This window comes from Dermacentor variabilis, unplaced genomic scaffold (assembly GCF_050947875.1).
Source record: "Dermacentor variabilis isolate Ectoservices unplaced genomic scaffold, ASM5094787v1 scaffold_16, whole genome shotgun sequence".
Taxonomy (NCBI): Eukaryota; Metazoa; Arthropoda; class Arachnida; order Ixodida; family Ixodidae; genus Dermacentor; species Dermacentor variabilis.
In genome coordinates this window covers 2,804,901-2,820,238 of record NW_027460324.1, presented here as the reverse complement: position 1 = coordinate 2,820,238, position 15,338 = coordinate 2,804,901, and the positions used below count along the sequence as shown (strand labels likewise).

Sequence of the window (15,338 nt, the reverse complement as noted above, 5' to 3'; positions counted from 1 at the left end):
TTTGCCATATGCCTTCAGCACAAGCTCAAACACTACTTTCAATTCAGTAAATATCTTCCCAGCTGCAACATGCGGCAAGCTATGTTGTGCTGTAACGGAAAAGAAGAAATTCCATATGGTAGATTTCGCTTGTTGCAGAAAACACTCAAAGTTATTTGGAGCTGTCCTCTGCTGTGTTGGCAAATTTTTCGCGGAGGCTTCTTTCTGCGGATTACCGCTGTCACTGTCTGACATGTCAGCGCTGTCCATTTCTTGAAGAAACTCTTCGCTTGATGGCAGTTCAGCGCCACATCCAACACTTGGAAGCTCGAAGGACCGCTGATGACAATTGCTGCCATTGTCTTCAAGCACGGCTGTGTGGCGGCGATATAGGTGTGACCTATACGAGGAAAGGTTTCTGTAGGTGTTGGCGCAGCCTTCGATCCCGCACAATATGCTGAAGTTTGGCTCTCCACTATGCACTAAACCTATGTGCGCTATCACTCTTGTTAGCTGGTAAGAGAAGAACGGGCACCTCGGGCAGTACTTCACATTCATCGTTGTATTTACACACCCCCAGACCGTTTCCGTGCGTTAGAAACGTGCTCCGTTGCTCTCGGGAAAGCCACGTGTCCTTGCTGTTCATCCAAATAACGGGCGAGAGCCGTCAGGAGCGTGAACAAGTTCTTGATAATCGGAGACTTCACACACATCCACAAGCAATACGAGTATTACCATCTGGCACTCGGAAGATACGAACACGCCGCAACGCCGCTAAAGCATGGCTGAGTAGCTGCACCTTTCGCTGTAGGCTTCGTGAACAAAACAAACAAACAACGTACAAGCCAACGTTACTAGACCAGTAACGTTGGGACAAGCACGGGCCGCTAACATGTCATTTAACAGCGCGTTTTGTAACACGACGGGGTTGGTTAGTGATTTTCAAAAGCAAATCATGGCAGAAAAATCGTTTCAGTTACAGTATTCTTTATTTACGTACCACAGTGTTAAAAAAAACAATTATTTAGTCTGTTTGGTCCGTCTGGCGGCGCGATGTCGCTGTAGCTGCGCGGACTGGGCTACAGTGGCTGTAACTGGGCGAAAACTAGTTTAAGGCGAAGGGGATAAAAAAAAAGGAGGGGGAGCAAAAGCCTAGGTGGCGCCAGCCACCGCCCGTTTCAAAGGGTGTAGCCTCTATGGTGTAGCCGCCATCTATCCTTCCACCCAATCCACGTGTGTATATGTAGAGCCATGTGTAAAGCACATGTGCTGCGGTAGGCTTGTGCGAAGCATTCTTGCGACTTGACAACGGCGCCACGCTTGTACGCAGTCCTTGGCTGTAGATAAACTATGGGATCCAAGTGTCTCTTAACCTACGGTGACAGAAATGTCGTCGTCACTTTCGACGAGCCGTGGACGGGTCGCCAATTGATGGAGCGGATGAAGGAAATGGATATGTTCGAAGGAGTTTGCTTCTCTGCCCTCGTCTTAACGGTGAGTGCTTACTGGTTAACTTATGTGAATAATACATGCATGGTGCACAATCGTTTGTATTTGTTTCCCTTCTAAATCGTCATGTCGCGTTTACAGCTGCGTTTACAGCCCGGTATTAGCATATCTTATAAATTTTTCGTTTCTGGAGGGAACTTTCCCAACAAAACTTAAAGTGGCGAAAGTTACTCCTATCCATAAAGGCGGCATTACTTCTGAATTAACAAATTATCGACCGATATCCGTGCTACCAGTCTTCTCGAAAATATATGAAAAATGCGTAAACAACCGTCTTACGAAATATCTCGACAAACACAGCCTATTATCGCCATATCAACATGGTTTTCGAAAAAACAAAACGACGGAAGAGGCTCTAATAAGTGTAAAAAACCACATAATAGAAAATATTGAAAATAAGATGTTTACTTTGGGTGTCTTCCTTGATCTGCGTAAAGCTTTCGATTCAGTTGACCATCATATCCTATTGCTGAAATTAAGCCGCTAGGGAATTCGTGGTGTTGTCCTAGACTTATTTAAAAGCTATTTATCGTCAAGATATCAATTTGTTGGCATAGAAAATGTAGAGTCCGAATACTTAAGCGTAATAAAAGGAGTTCCACAGGGATCTATATTAGGTCCCGTGCTTTTCCTTCTATATATCAATGATATTACGGATGTTCAATATACACCGGAAATTACAATGTTTGCTGACGACACTAGCCTGTTCTTCACAGGATCTACTATTCATGAAATAGAAGCTTCAGCAAATCTATACCTCGCTAAACTTTCAGGTTGGCTAACAAAAAATAAACTAAAGCTAAACACACAAAAAACTAAATTTGTTATGTTCAGGCCTATTAACAAGCACATCCGCGACAATGTAATAATTTATTATAATGACCAACGCATCAAACAAGTAAACACACAGAAATTCCTAGGAGTCTGGTTCCATGAACACCTATCATGGACACCACACGTGCAACATCTCTTAACTGATCTGGCTCGCTCTGTAGGATGTCTCAGTAAAATTGCTTCCCTTCTACCTTCGTGGTTAACTAAATCACTCTACTATACGTTATTTTACTCGAAACTACTATACGGTATGTTGGTGTGGGGAACAACTAAAACAAATTATGATAGGTTAATAATCCTGCAGAAGCGCGTGCTTCGTATTCTGGAAAAATATAAAGGTCATGCCAAGGACATGGCCACTGAACCACTTTTTCTCAAACATGAAATCCTATCTGCAAAAAAAGTATATAATCTAAAATTGATGCAACACATACATAAACACAAATTACAGGATGCCTTCCCAAGAACTGTATCCACGAAATATGGGTTCAGAAGCTCTAGCCGAAAAACTAAAAAAGTACGCACGAACTATGGCAAACAGACCATTGAATATAAAGCAGTGCAATTATTAAACCTCCATGAATCGAATATTGACCTTACATTACAAGCCAAGAAGCTCAAGCGCAATTATAGATCATTCCTCCTGACTACTAACCTCATAGTCGATCCATAAGTGTAGTCAAATTATGTTTTGTATATTCTGAGATGAATTTAATTGAACAAAATTGTTAGATTCCATTTCAATGTATCTTTTGTAAATGTATAAAGTATTGTAGAGCGTGTTGCATATACATGTATAAACAAATACGTATGTGATCCGATGTAGAGATGCAGACGCATTGTACTTAATGAATCGTATATTGAGTCGTGTCAACTGTTGTAGACTGTCTTGTTCATCAGGGGGCCAAGACCTCGTCAGGCTTTCTCGCCTTTAGTCTTTGCCTCCCGCAGGGAAATTTTGTATTCTTCCTGCAAAATAAACATGTTTGATTTGATTTGATTTGATTTTTCATTGAGTTTTGTTCGTCCTAGTGCCTTGTTCTTGTGCGTTTCACATTAAAACCCGGCAGCGCTAACTTTTACATAATGTTGCAACTAGTTTGCTTTCAAACCTCGTTGGCAATCATTGTTGCACCAAATTTCAGCCTCAGTTCTCGTCATAGCATCCGCGGAAGGAATTTCCTTTGTGCAGAGAAGCCTGCTTCGGGGCTACGCCAAGTGTTAATTCCAGTAGTTTTGGGCCTCTAGCTCGGCTACGCGTGTAGGAGCAGCCTGCGCTACTAGGATTGGTCAGATCGCGTTGTTAGTGTGTTAACTTTAACTGTAGTAAAACGTCTCACTTATTACTTGCTATTGCGCTAGTTCGAGATATAGAAATAGACGCCGTTGGCATCAGAAGGCAGCGAATATTCATGTTGGCTAACTGGACTTGCAAAATGTGAAGCTCTGTGTAAAGTAGTTCTTTTCTTAGTTGTGGCATTCTTATTTTTGTAGCGTTTTGACGAGGACTTTCGAGTCTATGTGGACGTCGCGGAGGAAGACGCGATTGAAAATAAATCAAAAATAAAAGTTAGAGAGACCAGCCAGGTCCGGTGAGTGGTTTTTCATATTTATTAGTTCATTTACAGGCGTCTTGTAACACTGCATTGAAAAATCCAGCGGTGAAAGTTTCCTAATAAAAGAGGCTTCTCAATTTAGAAGCCTCTTTCTCAATTGGTAGTTGCTACTGAAACAGATGAGTCAGCATCACAAAATATCTTTTCTTTATTGCCATCATAGAATAGCAGATGTCCTACAAGAACCACAATCGATGCAGCCAGCACGAGGCAGTGTGTACTGCCTTCCAGCTATACCACCAGACATCCTGATGATGGCACAAAGGCACCAGGCTGGGAAGCACTTTGCAGGTCGCCAGAGGATTCTACAGTGGCTGCACCATGACCTCTACTTATATGATATGTGAGTTGCATCTAAAGATACATCCTTGAAAAGCATTTTTGAGGTGTCCTGAAAGTTCCTTTCATGTTAGCATGTTCACTGCAGCTTGGGTCATGGCACTTATTCCCCATGTAGCAGTGTAAGGCTTTCCTACAGTGTACAAGTAATATATTCCCTAGCAATCAATGGAAAGGAATAGTTGACCATGGATGGACGGATGTTATGAGCATCCCCTTTGGAACAGGGCGGTGGCTTGCACCACCAAGCTCTTGCTATTATACTGCCTAATGTCCTACCTAGTTTAAAAGAGAGAACAAGAAAAAAAAAACACTAACTCCCACAACCAAATTTTCTGACCCCCTATTGTGAACTTTGCTTTTCTACGTCTCTATTTTATGTAGTTTCCCTACTTCCACCAATCTCCAATCACCTCTTACTAATCCCTTTTGCGGACATGTTTACTTTTCCCCTGCTCTCGCTGAACCCAAGGGCTTCAAGGAGGCCAGTGGTGCCTAAATAGATGTCTTCACATTCTAATAAAACATGCTCTATTGTTTCGCTAGCTTTCCTGCGGCAAGCACATGCTTCTTCCTTCTTATATCGCTTTATAAGCGTGTTCTAAGGCATCCAGATCTCGCTTCGAAAAGTAATGAGCTTCCCTTTGAGTTACCATAAATTGTTTCTTTCCTTATTTCATTTTTTCCTCTTAAGTAGTTACTCATGGCAGGTTTCTTTTCCATTGCCGCCATTCATGAGATTATTTCAGCCTCTGACCTTCCGCTTGACATCCTTTGTTGTTGTGTCGCCCACCCTACAGGCTACACACTTGCTGGTAAGCTTCCTAGTTCTTTTGCTGCTTTGTGAGTCAATGTTTTCGCTGTACAATTATCTGAGCACTCTAGCAACCCAATTTACTTTTTTCCATATTCCTCAGTCGTTCTTCAAAATCAATTTTACTGCGAGCTTCCCTCACTTCAAAACCAGTCCAGCCCATATCACCCTACACAGCTTCATTTGTGGTCTTCCCGTGAGCGCCCAATGCGAGGTGTCCCACTGACCTTTGGTTCCCATCTAGTCCTGATTTTACCCCTGATTTCAAGCAAACAACCACATTTCAAAAGCAAGTCCTGGAACCACTACACATTTCCACATACCTTGGAGGACCTCGTACCTATTGTATCCCCATAGCGCTCTGTGCTTCATTACAACTGCATTTCTCTTCCCCTTTACTGCTATTGTTCTTCCCTGTGTTTCCATATAACTATTGCCTTCATTTATCCGTATACCAGGGTATTTATATTCTTACCCAAGGTATTTACTGGCCCTGTATTGCCACTGTCTGTTCACTGTTTTCATTGAATACCAGAACACCCCATTTTCTAACACTAAATTTCACACCTAAATTCTTGCCTTCCTGTCCACAGATATTAGCCTGACGTTGCAGATCGCTTCGCTTGTTGGCTAGCAACACAGTGTCGTCCGCATAAAATATACCTGGAAGCTGCTGCTCTACTGCGGCACCTGCCTGCTTATATGAGAGATCAAGCCTGATATTACTTCCTTCTAGCACTCCATCCTCACCATGTACATCATAAATAACAGTGGAGATAAAGGGCACCCCTGCCTCAGTCCCTTGTTGATATCAACTTTCTCCTCGCTCCTCATCCCTTCCCGTTCAATGCAAACTGTATTTGCGAGGTAAATCTCTCTCAAAAGCTGTAGACAATCGCCGCCTAAGTTTCCCTTCCAGAATATCCCACAAAATGTTGCGGCCTACATTGTCATTCACTCATGTAATGTCTAAAAAGGCCACATATAACAGTCTGCTTTCTACTCTTGATATTTCAATACACCAGGTAAGAACAAATAAGTTATCATCCAAACGCCTACCTACTCTGAAGCCATTCTGATGTTCTCCCAAAATGTCATTATTCTCTGCCCATGCTTGCAGCTTTAATTTGATTGCATGCATTACTAGCCCTGTATATTACTGATGTACAGTTGCCGACCGTTTATTCGAACTTCACGGGGACTGTGGAAATGTCCGAATAAACAGGTGTCCAAAAAAGCACATTAAGAAAATAAAAAGAAAGAAATGCTTTATTTCCACGCACTTATTCGGGCTCGGCAGTAGGCTTGAATAAATTGGGAATGCGCCGTTGCACGCTGTTCTGTTTAAGCGCAATTAGATAAGCCTGAATCTCGGAGAGGGTCGTACGGCTGAAAGCACGGTCACTGCTTGTACACGCTCCGCATGTGACGGCAGTGTAGCAATGGTGCGTCATCTTCCGACTCTGAGTCATCATCCGGCGGTGCAGCAGAAACCTGACGAATGATCTTGCCATCGCCGAGTGCTGCGCATGTCAGTACAGCAGTGTCGTCACCTGTGAAACTGTCAAATGAGACGGTGTCCGGAATCGCAATGCAACCGCTGCACAGGTCTTTGCAGAACATTTTCGGCGTTCACGCGTTCAAGCAGCGTTCACTTTCAGCTTTTATCTTTACCCGCCGTGGTTGCTCAGTGGCGATGGTGTTGAGCTGCTTAGCATGAGGTAGCAGGATTGAATCCCGGCCACGGTGGCCGCATTTCGGTGGGGGCAAAATGTGATAACACCCGTATAATTAGATTTAGGCGCACGTTAAAGAATCCCAGGTGGTCGAAACTGCGTGCCTCATAAGCAGAAAGTTTTTTTGGCACATAAAAACCCCATAATTTAATGAATTTTTTTAACCTTTTATCTTTGCTTGCACCAGTATTCGAACCACAGATTTTTTCTCCCGGTATATTTCTTATTTACTGGCTACTTCATCCTGCGGCAACTGCGCCTTCTTTGCCTACCTGTGCTCTCGGGATGCTTTCTGTCGTTCGGCGATCGCTTCTCGTATCTTCCTGTTCCACCAGCTTTTCGTTTTTTTTCCTTTCCAACGAATGTGTTTTTTTTTCCATATTTCTGTCATTATTACACTTACCCCCAAATGCAGAGATCTAACTTGGCTCGAACTTGACTTCTGGCAGTTTCAAGACAGCTTCGCCGCCCGTCTTAAATCGTGCTTGACATTGCGGACGACTTGCGAACGACTTGGCTGGGTCGAAGTTCGTTCAAGATTCAAGTCAGCTCCCGGGCTAGCTTGAAACTGACTTCGTACGTTATTCCAACATGGCAGCCTCCCGAAGGGACGTCGTGCGGAGGTTAGCTGCTTTCGAGTTTGCTTGCCACGCCATGGATACAGGATTTTCAGAGGCGCATTCCTTGCCGAAAATTCTGCGACCCGCCCTACGTGACCCGAGGGAATCCAATGGAGCTGTGCGACGACGCACTATTTCTCGGTTGCTACAGATCCATGAACAACGCCGTCCGACAGCTTCTCGCTATGTTTATCTGGGAAAGCGGGGACAACAGAGGACAGCCTGTGTGCCTCCCATGCTGCAGTTGCTGATGGTTCTGATGTTTTACGGGCGCCGTCTTGCGTTGCATTCTCTTGGGAGGAGAGCGTACGTGAGTGTGACACTTCAGCGTCAAAGCCTGTTGACAGGACAGCAGTTTCGTAGCAAATGCGTCGCGCGTGGCCCACAACTTGTTTTTCTAACAGACGACACGCACTGCCAATTTGCGATGTCTATGACTGTGCCACACTCTCCCTCTCGTTGTTCTCGACAAAGATTCCATGTGAAGTAGACAAATTGTTTGCATGTGTCATTTTATTTATTGATTTATTTTGTTTTTATCGGGTGTTGTCACCCATATGGGTCCAGACAGGGGACTCTACGGCGCTCGGTACTCCTCGTTCGCAGCACATGTTGCAGTTTTTTTATTGTTCATGACTCCGGCCTAGCGTGTTCAGATGGGTTGGCCTTTTCTTGAAAGGGTCGCGTAGCCCGACCAGAACAAGGGCTGTCACCTTCCTGCTGGAATACCTATAGGCAAAAAAGGGACACGCGAGCTCCTTCAGAAACCGACCGTATGCCTCGTCTCAGCCTCTTGCATCCGGTTGCCGGCCCAGACGGCGCGTGAACAGCTTGCGGCAATCGAGAACAGAAGCCATTGAAAGACCACCATATGAACCAACCATTTCGTTCGCTTCTCTACGGTCAGTTATACAAACGCGCAACAAGACCTTTAAGTTAAAAAGAAGGTAAAACCGCAATAAATGTTACTATAAATTTATTTTCACTCAAATACACTGTCATGTAAAAGTCGAGCACCGGCTTGAAGAAATTGTGAAACCTGCAACTCAAAAAGCGCGCCAAAATACCGAATTGAAGACAACTTAAACCCGCCGGTAGTGGGCGCTTTCCCCAAGCAACACTGCTCATTGCAGCGGCAGAAGTCGCCAGATAGAACAAATTTACCCAAACTATACTTCAGCACTTATGCCCTGCTAGAAATTTGGAAAGATACATACTTTTTTGCTGTACAACGTGCCTTACGCTAATAAATTTATTATTAACCTCGAACACGGACAAGCAACCAGCTTTTGCATTGAAGCACAGTCTTCACGAAGCAAGTCAGCTTGAGCGTCTATGAAACGCGAAAGCAGGCTTGGGTGTTTTGAAGTCTGCTTCTTGCTTCGAGCCGACTTCATCAAGTACAAGCACGGACCCGCCGTGGTTGCTCAGTGGCTATGGTGTTGGGCTGCTGAGCACGAGGTCGCGGGATCGAATCCCGGCCACAGCGGCCACATTTCGATGGGGGCGAAATGCGAAAACACCCGTGTGCTTAGATTTAGGTGCACGTTAAAGAACCCCAGGTGGTCAAAATTTCCGGAGTCCTCCACTACGGCGTGCCTCATAATCAGAAAGTGGTTTTGGCACTAAAACCCCAAATATTATTACAATCACGATTCAACTTGGATCTCTGCATTCGGGGGTTAGAAGCTCACTATATTCCCTCTCCTTACTTGGCCATTTGCCAAGGTCTTCCTCGATTCTAGTGACTATATTTGTTATTTGTTCAGCGTTCAAATTGGGACTGGCCATTTGGCACTTCTTGCCCTCTTTCCCAACTACATATCCCATTCTCAACATGATGCGTTTATGGTCACATGCTGCTGTACCCTTCCTCATCAGTGACCATTTCTCTTAACTTATCATAAATTCCTTGTCATCAGACAGTAATCAATGGTTGATTGCCGGTTTCCCACTTCCCATGTAATCTGCCCTTCACACTTAGGCTTCGACTGTTCGTCAGGTGCATCGAGGCTGGGCGCTACATGATGAAGGCTACTGGGCAAATCAAATTATAAGCTTCCCCATAGCATATTCAGAAGGTGGACTGACTGGTACGAGCTATGTGCTAGCCATCCATGAAGATGGGCAGCGTGTACGTGGTGTCGGCGTGGTATATGGCCGGAACCTTTATTGGCAGCTCCTGTTCAGTTTATACATAACACAATATGTTATATATAGCCAAGCAACAATGTTTACATACCTTTAGGAATTGTGAAAGTAACGTCAAAAATTCTGTATACACAGATCATTGACTACTCTATTAAAATAACACATCTTTGCTGCCTGAAGTTTCAGGTCACGATAACTTTACAGTAAGTGGAAATGCTAGTGGGCCACATTGTTGCACAGCAGTGTAATGATATGTTTCTATTACAAGCAAATACAGTTAACTGCTTAATTTAGTACGTCAGCTCCATGAAATAACTTGCGTGCTGCGTTTACATGAGAAAATAACAGCAGTGTAGCTGCATTCAACTCAAAGTAGCAGTGCATGCACAAATAAAAAGAGCGGGAAAAAGGGAAAAGAGGGTGGGGGTTCGGCTCGCGCTGTCCTGTTAGTGTGCATACCAAGGAAACGTACAAAACACGCCCAGCGATGGTACATGCGTTAAAGCACGCAGAATGTGAGTGGCGGATAACAAGCTAGCCGACGTGACCACGAACCACATTCACGTCGGCACGACAACATGTTGTAGACCTTATGCAAGCATCTACGGTAAAAAGGCAGCCAAACTAGTGACAGCCCTACAAAGATTCAAAGCTGAGCAACTCAAATAAACACAATGACAGGATCCTACACTCCTTTCGCAGTCCCTATGCATAGTGACGTAATATTGTGACCCTCGGGGCAGCAATAATAATTTTCTTCACAGCACATTCGTCTCTTAAGAGTTGCAGTCCCTTTGCCTTTTCACGCAGCAGTTGTGAAGAGTTGCAGTCCCTTTGCCTTTTCACGCAGCAGTTGTGTCGCTGTACAGCAGCCTCACCCAGAGTGTTGCTCTATGTGAGCACTGTCGGCACATAGTCCGGATTATTTATCAGCTTCGATGGCAGGTGTACGTTTGACAGAGGAAGGTTACGACAGAGGTTTTTCATAAACAAAACTTGCTTGTGAAACGCACCCCACAGATTCGAGAATGCTCTGCTGGCTGCCACAATGACCCGTCCGGGTTTGCATGCCTCGCTGCAGATATCCACAGAGCCCTCTTTTAATACATTTTTGCTGGTGGAAATCGGAAGAAGCTCACGTTTGCATTTTTATAGTAGTAGTTCTTGCACCCAAAGGTGACACAATGAACTGGCATACTCAAAAAAAGAAAGGGAAAAAAAAGCGCAACTTCCACCTGTTTCATAGCAATACCGCCCGAAGCAGTCTCGTTGCTTTCCAACCAAGTCTAATTACGATAACCACCGCAAACGGAACACATGCCGTGCCGGTTTGGCGCAAGCGCAGAAATATTTCTGTAATCGGTCAGTTGTTGCTTATGAGGATGGTGCCCTTTCATTGGGCAGGCATTCAGAAATGCCCTAGGCACTGAAACTTAAAAAGAAAAAGAAACACTTAATCTGTCCACCGTGTGTCAACACACTACAGAAACATCATTCCAACAGTATTTGAAATAACTGAAGTGCCATGGTTCCCTCTCTGCACTTTGAGGAAGTTTCAAACGAGCACAGCTCCCTGTTGACACACCGTGGGTCATGATTAGAAACCAGAACTTTAGGGAAAATGCCTATTTTTTCCTCACATCTTTATATTATCTAACATATAAGCACCAACTATGGGTCTAGAAACATTAGTGGCACCTTTATTGTGCCTTTAAATGCTTCTTTCAATGCATTGGATTTTCAGAGCCTACAGATCCTTCTTACTTTCTGTCCTAGCCTTACTTTGTTTGTGATGTTATCACCCACTAGAGAACTTGGCTGAAGGCAACCGATATGACTACATATACTTTGCCAGCGTAAAATCCCTTATTAATAGCTTTGTAGCAACGAGAACATCGTTGTGGGAAGGGCTCAAACTCCATTATACACTATGATACACTTAAAGGTGACTTAGTGCTCACTTCACATATTTAGCTGATATCATTGAGAAACTTGTATGCTTGGGTGCAATGTTGACCTGGAATGTGGGGCTCATTTATGATTTCCAAGAAAGGTTTGCCACCATCTCCAATGGACCTGTTGCTGATACACTTAGTTTGAAAGTTAAATCTGCCTCGAACAAAAAAGCCTGGCTTTTTGGTACTGAAAGAACTATGGAAGGTTCTGACCCGTGAACATTCCAGAATGCCATAGAGCATTGGATCATCAGAGATTCCAGTACTGTATCTACTTGCATAATGATTGCACCCCTTAATTTTGTTGTCAAAATCATATTTTTGTTTTTTTTCTTCAAGGGCTCTGTCGAGGCAGCAGTGCTCCAAGTAATTTTACGATCTTATATATTTTATAATTTGCATCATTCTTCTACGATGGATTTTAATCTTCATAGTATTCGTCATAAGTCATCGCCATAATTTTATAGCACGTAGATTTTACGCACTTTACAGCGAATATTTTTAGGCCACTTTACAGCCAAGTCACATCTTCCATAATACATCTTCAACATTACCACGTGTCATGGCGCTCTTTCGCCAAACCTGGCCCTTGCGCCACAAAACACCACATATCATCATCATCATATTTTTGTTTTTTCCCGCGTAATGATCACACCCCGAACTTGCCGCAGTGATATGTTGTGTGCCAAGTCTAGCTACTAATTATGATCGTGCTTACCATCTGTCGAATGCTACGCGAACGACTCTTCAAGACATACCATGTGGTCTGCACGCGCAAAACAGCTTCTTGAGCAGATGCCCCATTTCATCACTTTCCGCCCTTCCACGAAAAAAAAATGCTACCGCCAAACTTGCCTTGGCTTTATTATTTGTAGGCTTTGTAATGGTTGTGGTGAACAACAAAAGGCACCGTTTGATTCCTCTCATCTGCACTTCGTGGGCATGCAACAAATCGCAAGCGGCAACAATAGTAGCCATGTTTACACTGATACGTTAAAGGTGTACCCTATTCATATGCTCACGCTTCTAACACAGCTAAGATATTTGCCCACCCTTGACGGAAACATGCTGTATTAGGATAGTAGGGAAGACAAATGCTGCAGTTTTTGCAGCATGCCTGCCATGTGTTTCTATGTCACTGGCAGCTAAGCAGGCCCATCTGTTTCTGTCCCCTCAAATGGGACATGGCTATGCTATTGCCACAAAGTTGCCAATATTAATGATATTATTCATTACTGATGCGGAAGAAACAGTTTCAATGCGCGAAATGTACTCGCAAGAAGGAAAAAATCGTGTTAGGCTTGCTTTGCCAGCTGCCATTTTTTGTTGGTGTCCCACACTGTTACAGCGGCAGCCGGCTGTTTGTTGACCTGTTGTGATCCCACAGCAAATGTGGCATGAAAAAATTTTCGCAGAAAACTTAACTCGCTAATGATCGCACCCCTGAATTTGCGTGAATTCTTTTTACACAAAAGTGTGATCATTATGCGAGTGAATACAGTACACAAATATGTGCCCCTAACTTTGGTGGTTGTTGAGCATTTCCTTTCTTTACACAAACCAATACTCAGTGAAAAAAGGCACGGAAACCCAATAACCTTGAGATCATGTTTGTCAACACTTTCACAACTTTTCTCGTGGTGTCTTAGGCACAGTAACTTTCAGATAAATCTTTTATCCTACGCAACTTAGCTAAATTTGTTTTGTCGAGAGAGTGAAGTGAATTTCACTAAACAGGGATTTAGTGAGCTGTTTCTTAATAAAAGAATTTATCCTCAATTGCCCTGCAAATGCGCTTATTTGCTACTATACATTCTGATAAGGTGGTGCTTGGTGCATATATACGCTTAAAATGACAGCTTTAGTGCCTGTTCTAGGTGCCTAAAGGAGCATTTTTCTTTAATGCTAAACATTGGTTTCTAGTCATGATGCACAGAAATCAAGAGTTCAGTAAGTGCTGCTGCAGTGAACATGTTAAAAGGAGCCTAATGTAGTGTGTGTTTACATTTAGCATTTGATCTGAAAGCTCTTTAAGACAGTTTTGGTGTACTGGGAAAGGTCCAAGTCTGTCATAATTTCATGTGTTTGCGAATTATTGCTGCCTTTGCTCTCTTATTCTTTCCTGCCAAACTCTCAATAGATAAAGTTTGGGTCTGCTAGAAAGTGCCTTGCATTATTGTTTTTGTAATGTATGATTTCTACCAGGTACCCAGGGAGGTTATATACCGAGGCAGCACGGGCACTGACTACCAAATTCCCCAACCTGGCTGATGCCACGGGGACCGGCTATGTGAGTGACATATTATTGGGAACTAATTTGTACTGTAAAGCCTGCCTAATGAATACCTACTTTAAAGGACCAACAGTGAAGCAAAATCTGTTATGACATTTGAATGGAAATGAAAAGATAGGTCTGTAGAATTCGTAGAATTGAACATGGCACTACCTGTTCAATTAGCTAGTCTAAATCAGCAAAGGCAGTTGCATACGTGTGATCGATGCAACATTCTATGGCGAAATGCTGCCCCCCCCCCAGTTTCACTTCGTTGGAACGGGGATGTAAAAACACTGGTTTAGTGGCCATTGGCTGCACATTAAAGAACTCCTTGTGGTCAAAATCAGTCCAATGCTCCCCCCCTTCCCACTACACCACACCTAAATGTCTTGGCACATTAAACAGTGCCATTCAGTAGTCATGTCTACACCACAGAAACATTCAGGAAAATGAAAACTTATGGTGGATAACTACATTGACAACCCACTTGTTGGCAAGGGATTGGGAGTTCTCAGCCATGAAAAGCATGCATATTTGGTTGAAGACCGACGTGTTGTCCTGCTGCAGCAGTGTGGAGGACACCACAGTTCTCAGCGTTATATGGAGACTTTCCTAACATGTGATTACCGAGTCATTCCCTTCTGGTACGGAAATTCACAGCTGTGGTCTTCTAAGCTTATGTAGAAATTTTCTGAGGAATACAAATTATAAGTAACATCTTTTACCACAGCATAAGCATGTGTTGATGCAGTAAACATGTGTCATTAAATGATTGTACATTCTGATAATTTGCACATTCTTTCCTGTCCCATTTAATATAAAACAAGTTTTCATGTAATGGCTTAAATTATTGTGCATATATGCAGGCACACCCTGGCAAGCCACCTGTTGACAATAAGCTTAAGCACACCATTGCATTCATTCTTCTATCATAACCTTCATGGTTCATATAAGCAGTCGCCACTCAATTTTCATATTCTCGCATAGCCAGGATATCTGCAAGCAGTGTTTCACTCATTAAGTGAATTTGCGTGAGATCATATAAAAGAAAAAAAAAGAGTAGGTGGGAGGGGGTAAATTTCTTTCTTTTTCTTCTTGCTTCTTAGTGACGAGGGCAGTGGTTGTTTTTTAAAGATGGAACAAGCCTCCTAAGCCATGGTCATTAAGTGATCTAACTTTCAATCCAAAGATGACAGCAGCGCCTGCGCTTTGAGTGGTGGCACTCATGCCTTACACTACTTGCTGCTGGCCAATAGTTTCTTGTGTGATATGATGAAAAGTCGCAGAATTGCAGTTGCCTATTTAAATAACACATCTATTAACTCTCTCTGGTGCCTTACAAGATTCATGGCGAGAAGCTTTAAGGTACAAAGCTAAATATGAAAGAAAGAAGGTCCGAGCACTCACAAAAGAAGATACGGAAAATTTGCAGCCAAGAAAGAGGGCTGCAGTGGAGGAATGTGCTGCACCTGTACGGTGTGAAAGACCATGTACGGTACGTATTTCAAAT

The 15,338-nt window shown here is 43.4% G+C and overlaps 1 protein-coding gene across 1 annotated transcript; it reads left to right on the top strand.

Annotated features, from left to right (window-relative positions):
• The first annotated feature begins 1,190 nt into the window (after nucleotides 1-1,190).
• Nucleotides 1,191-14,763, top strand: LOC142568097 (uncharacterized). Its single transcript, XM_075678186.1, has 5 exons — nucleotides 1,191-1,473; nucleotides 3,817-3,914; nucleotides 4,102-4,281; nucleotides 13,759-13,843; nucleotides 14,695-14,763. Exons 1-5 carry the CDS (start codon nucleotides 1,330-1,332, stop codon nucleotides 14,761-14,763), a joined length of 576 nt encoding a protein of 191 aa, XP_075534301.1. The 5' UTR covers nucleotides 1,191-1,329.
• Nucleotides 14,764-15,338: the final 575 nt, after the last annotated feature.

What these genes read in the sequence shown, in the direction of transcription:
- LOC142568097 (XM_075678186.1), top strand. Translation starts at nt 1,330, where the DNA reads ATGGGATCCAAGTGTCTCTTAACCTACGGTGACAGAAATGTCGTCGTC. An exon ending in GACCTCTACTTATATGATAT is followed by an intron (nt 4,282 to 13,758) that starts GTGAGTTGCATC and finishes GATTTCTACCAG; the next exon opens with GTACCCAGGGAGGTTATATA. An exon ending in ATGCCACGGGGACCGGCTAT is followed by an intron (nt 13,844 to 14,694) that starts GTGAGTGACATA and finishes GCATATATGCAG; the next exon opens with GCACACCCTGGCAAGCCACC.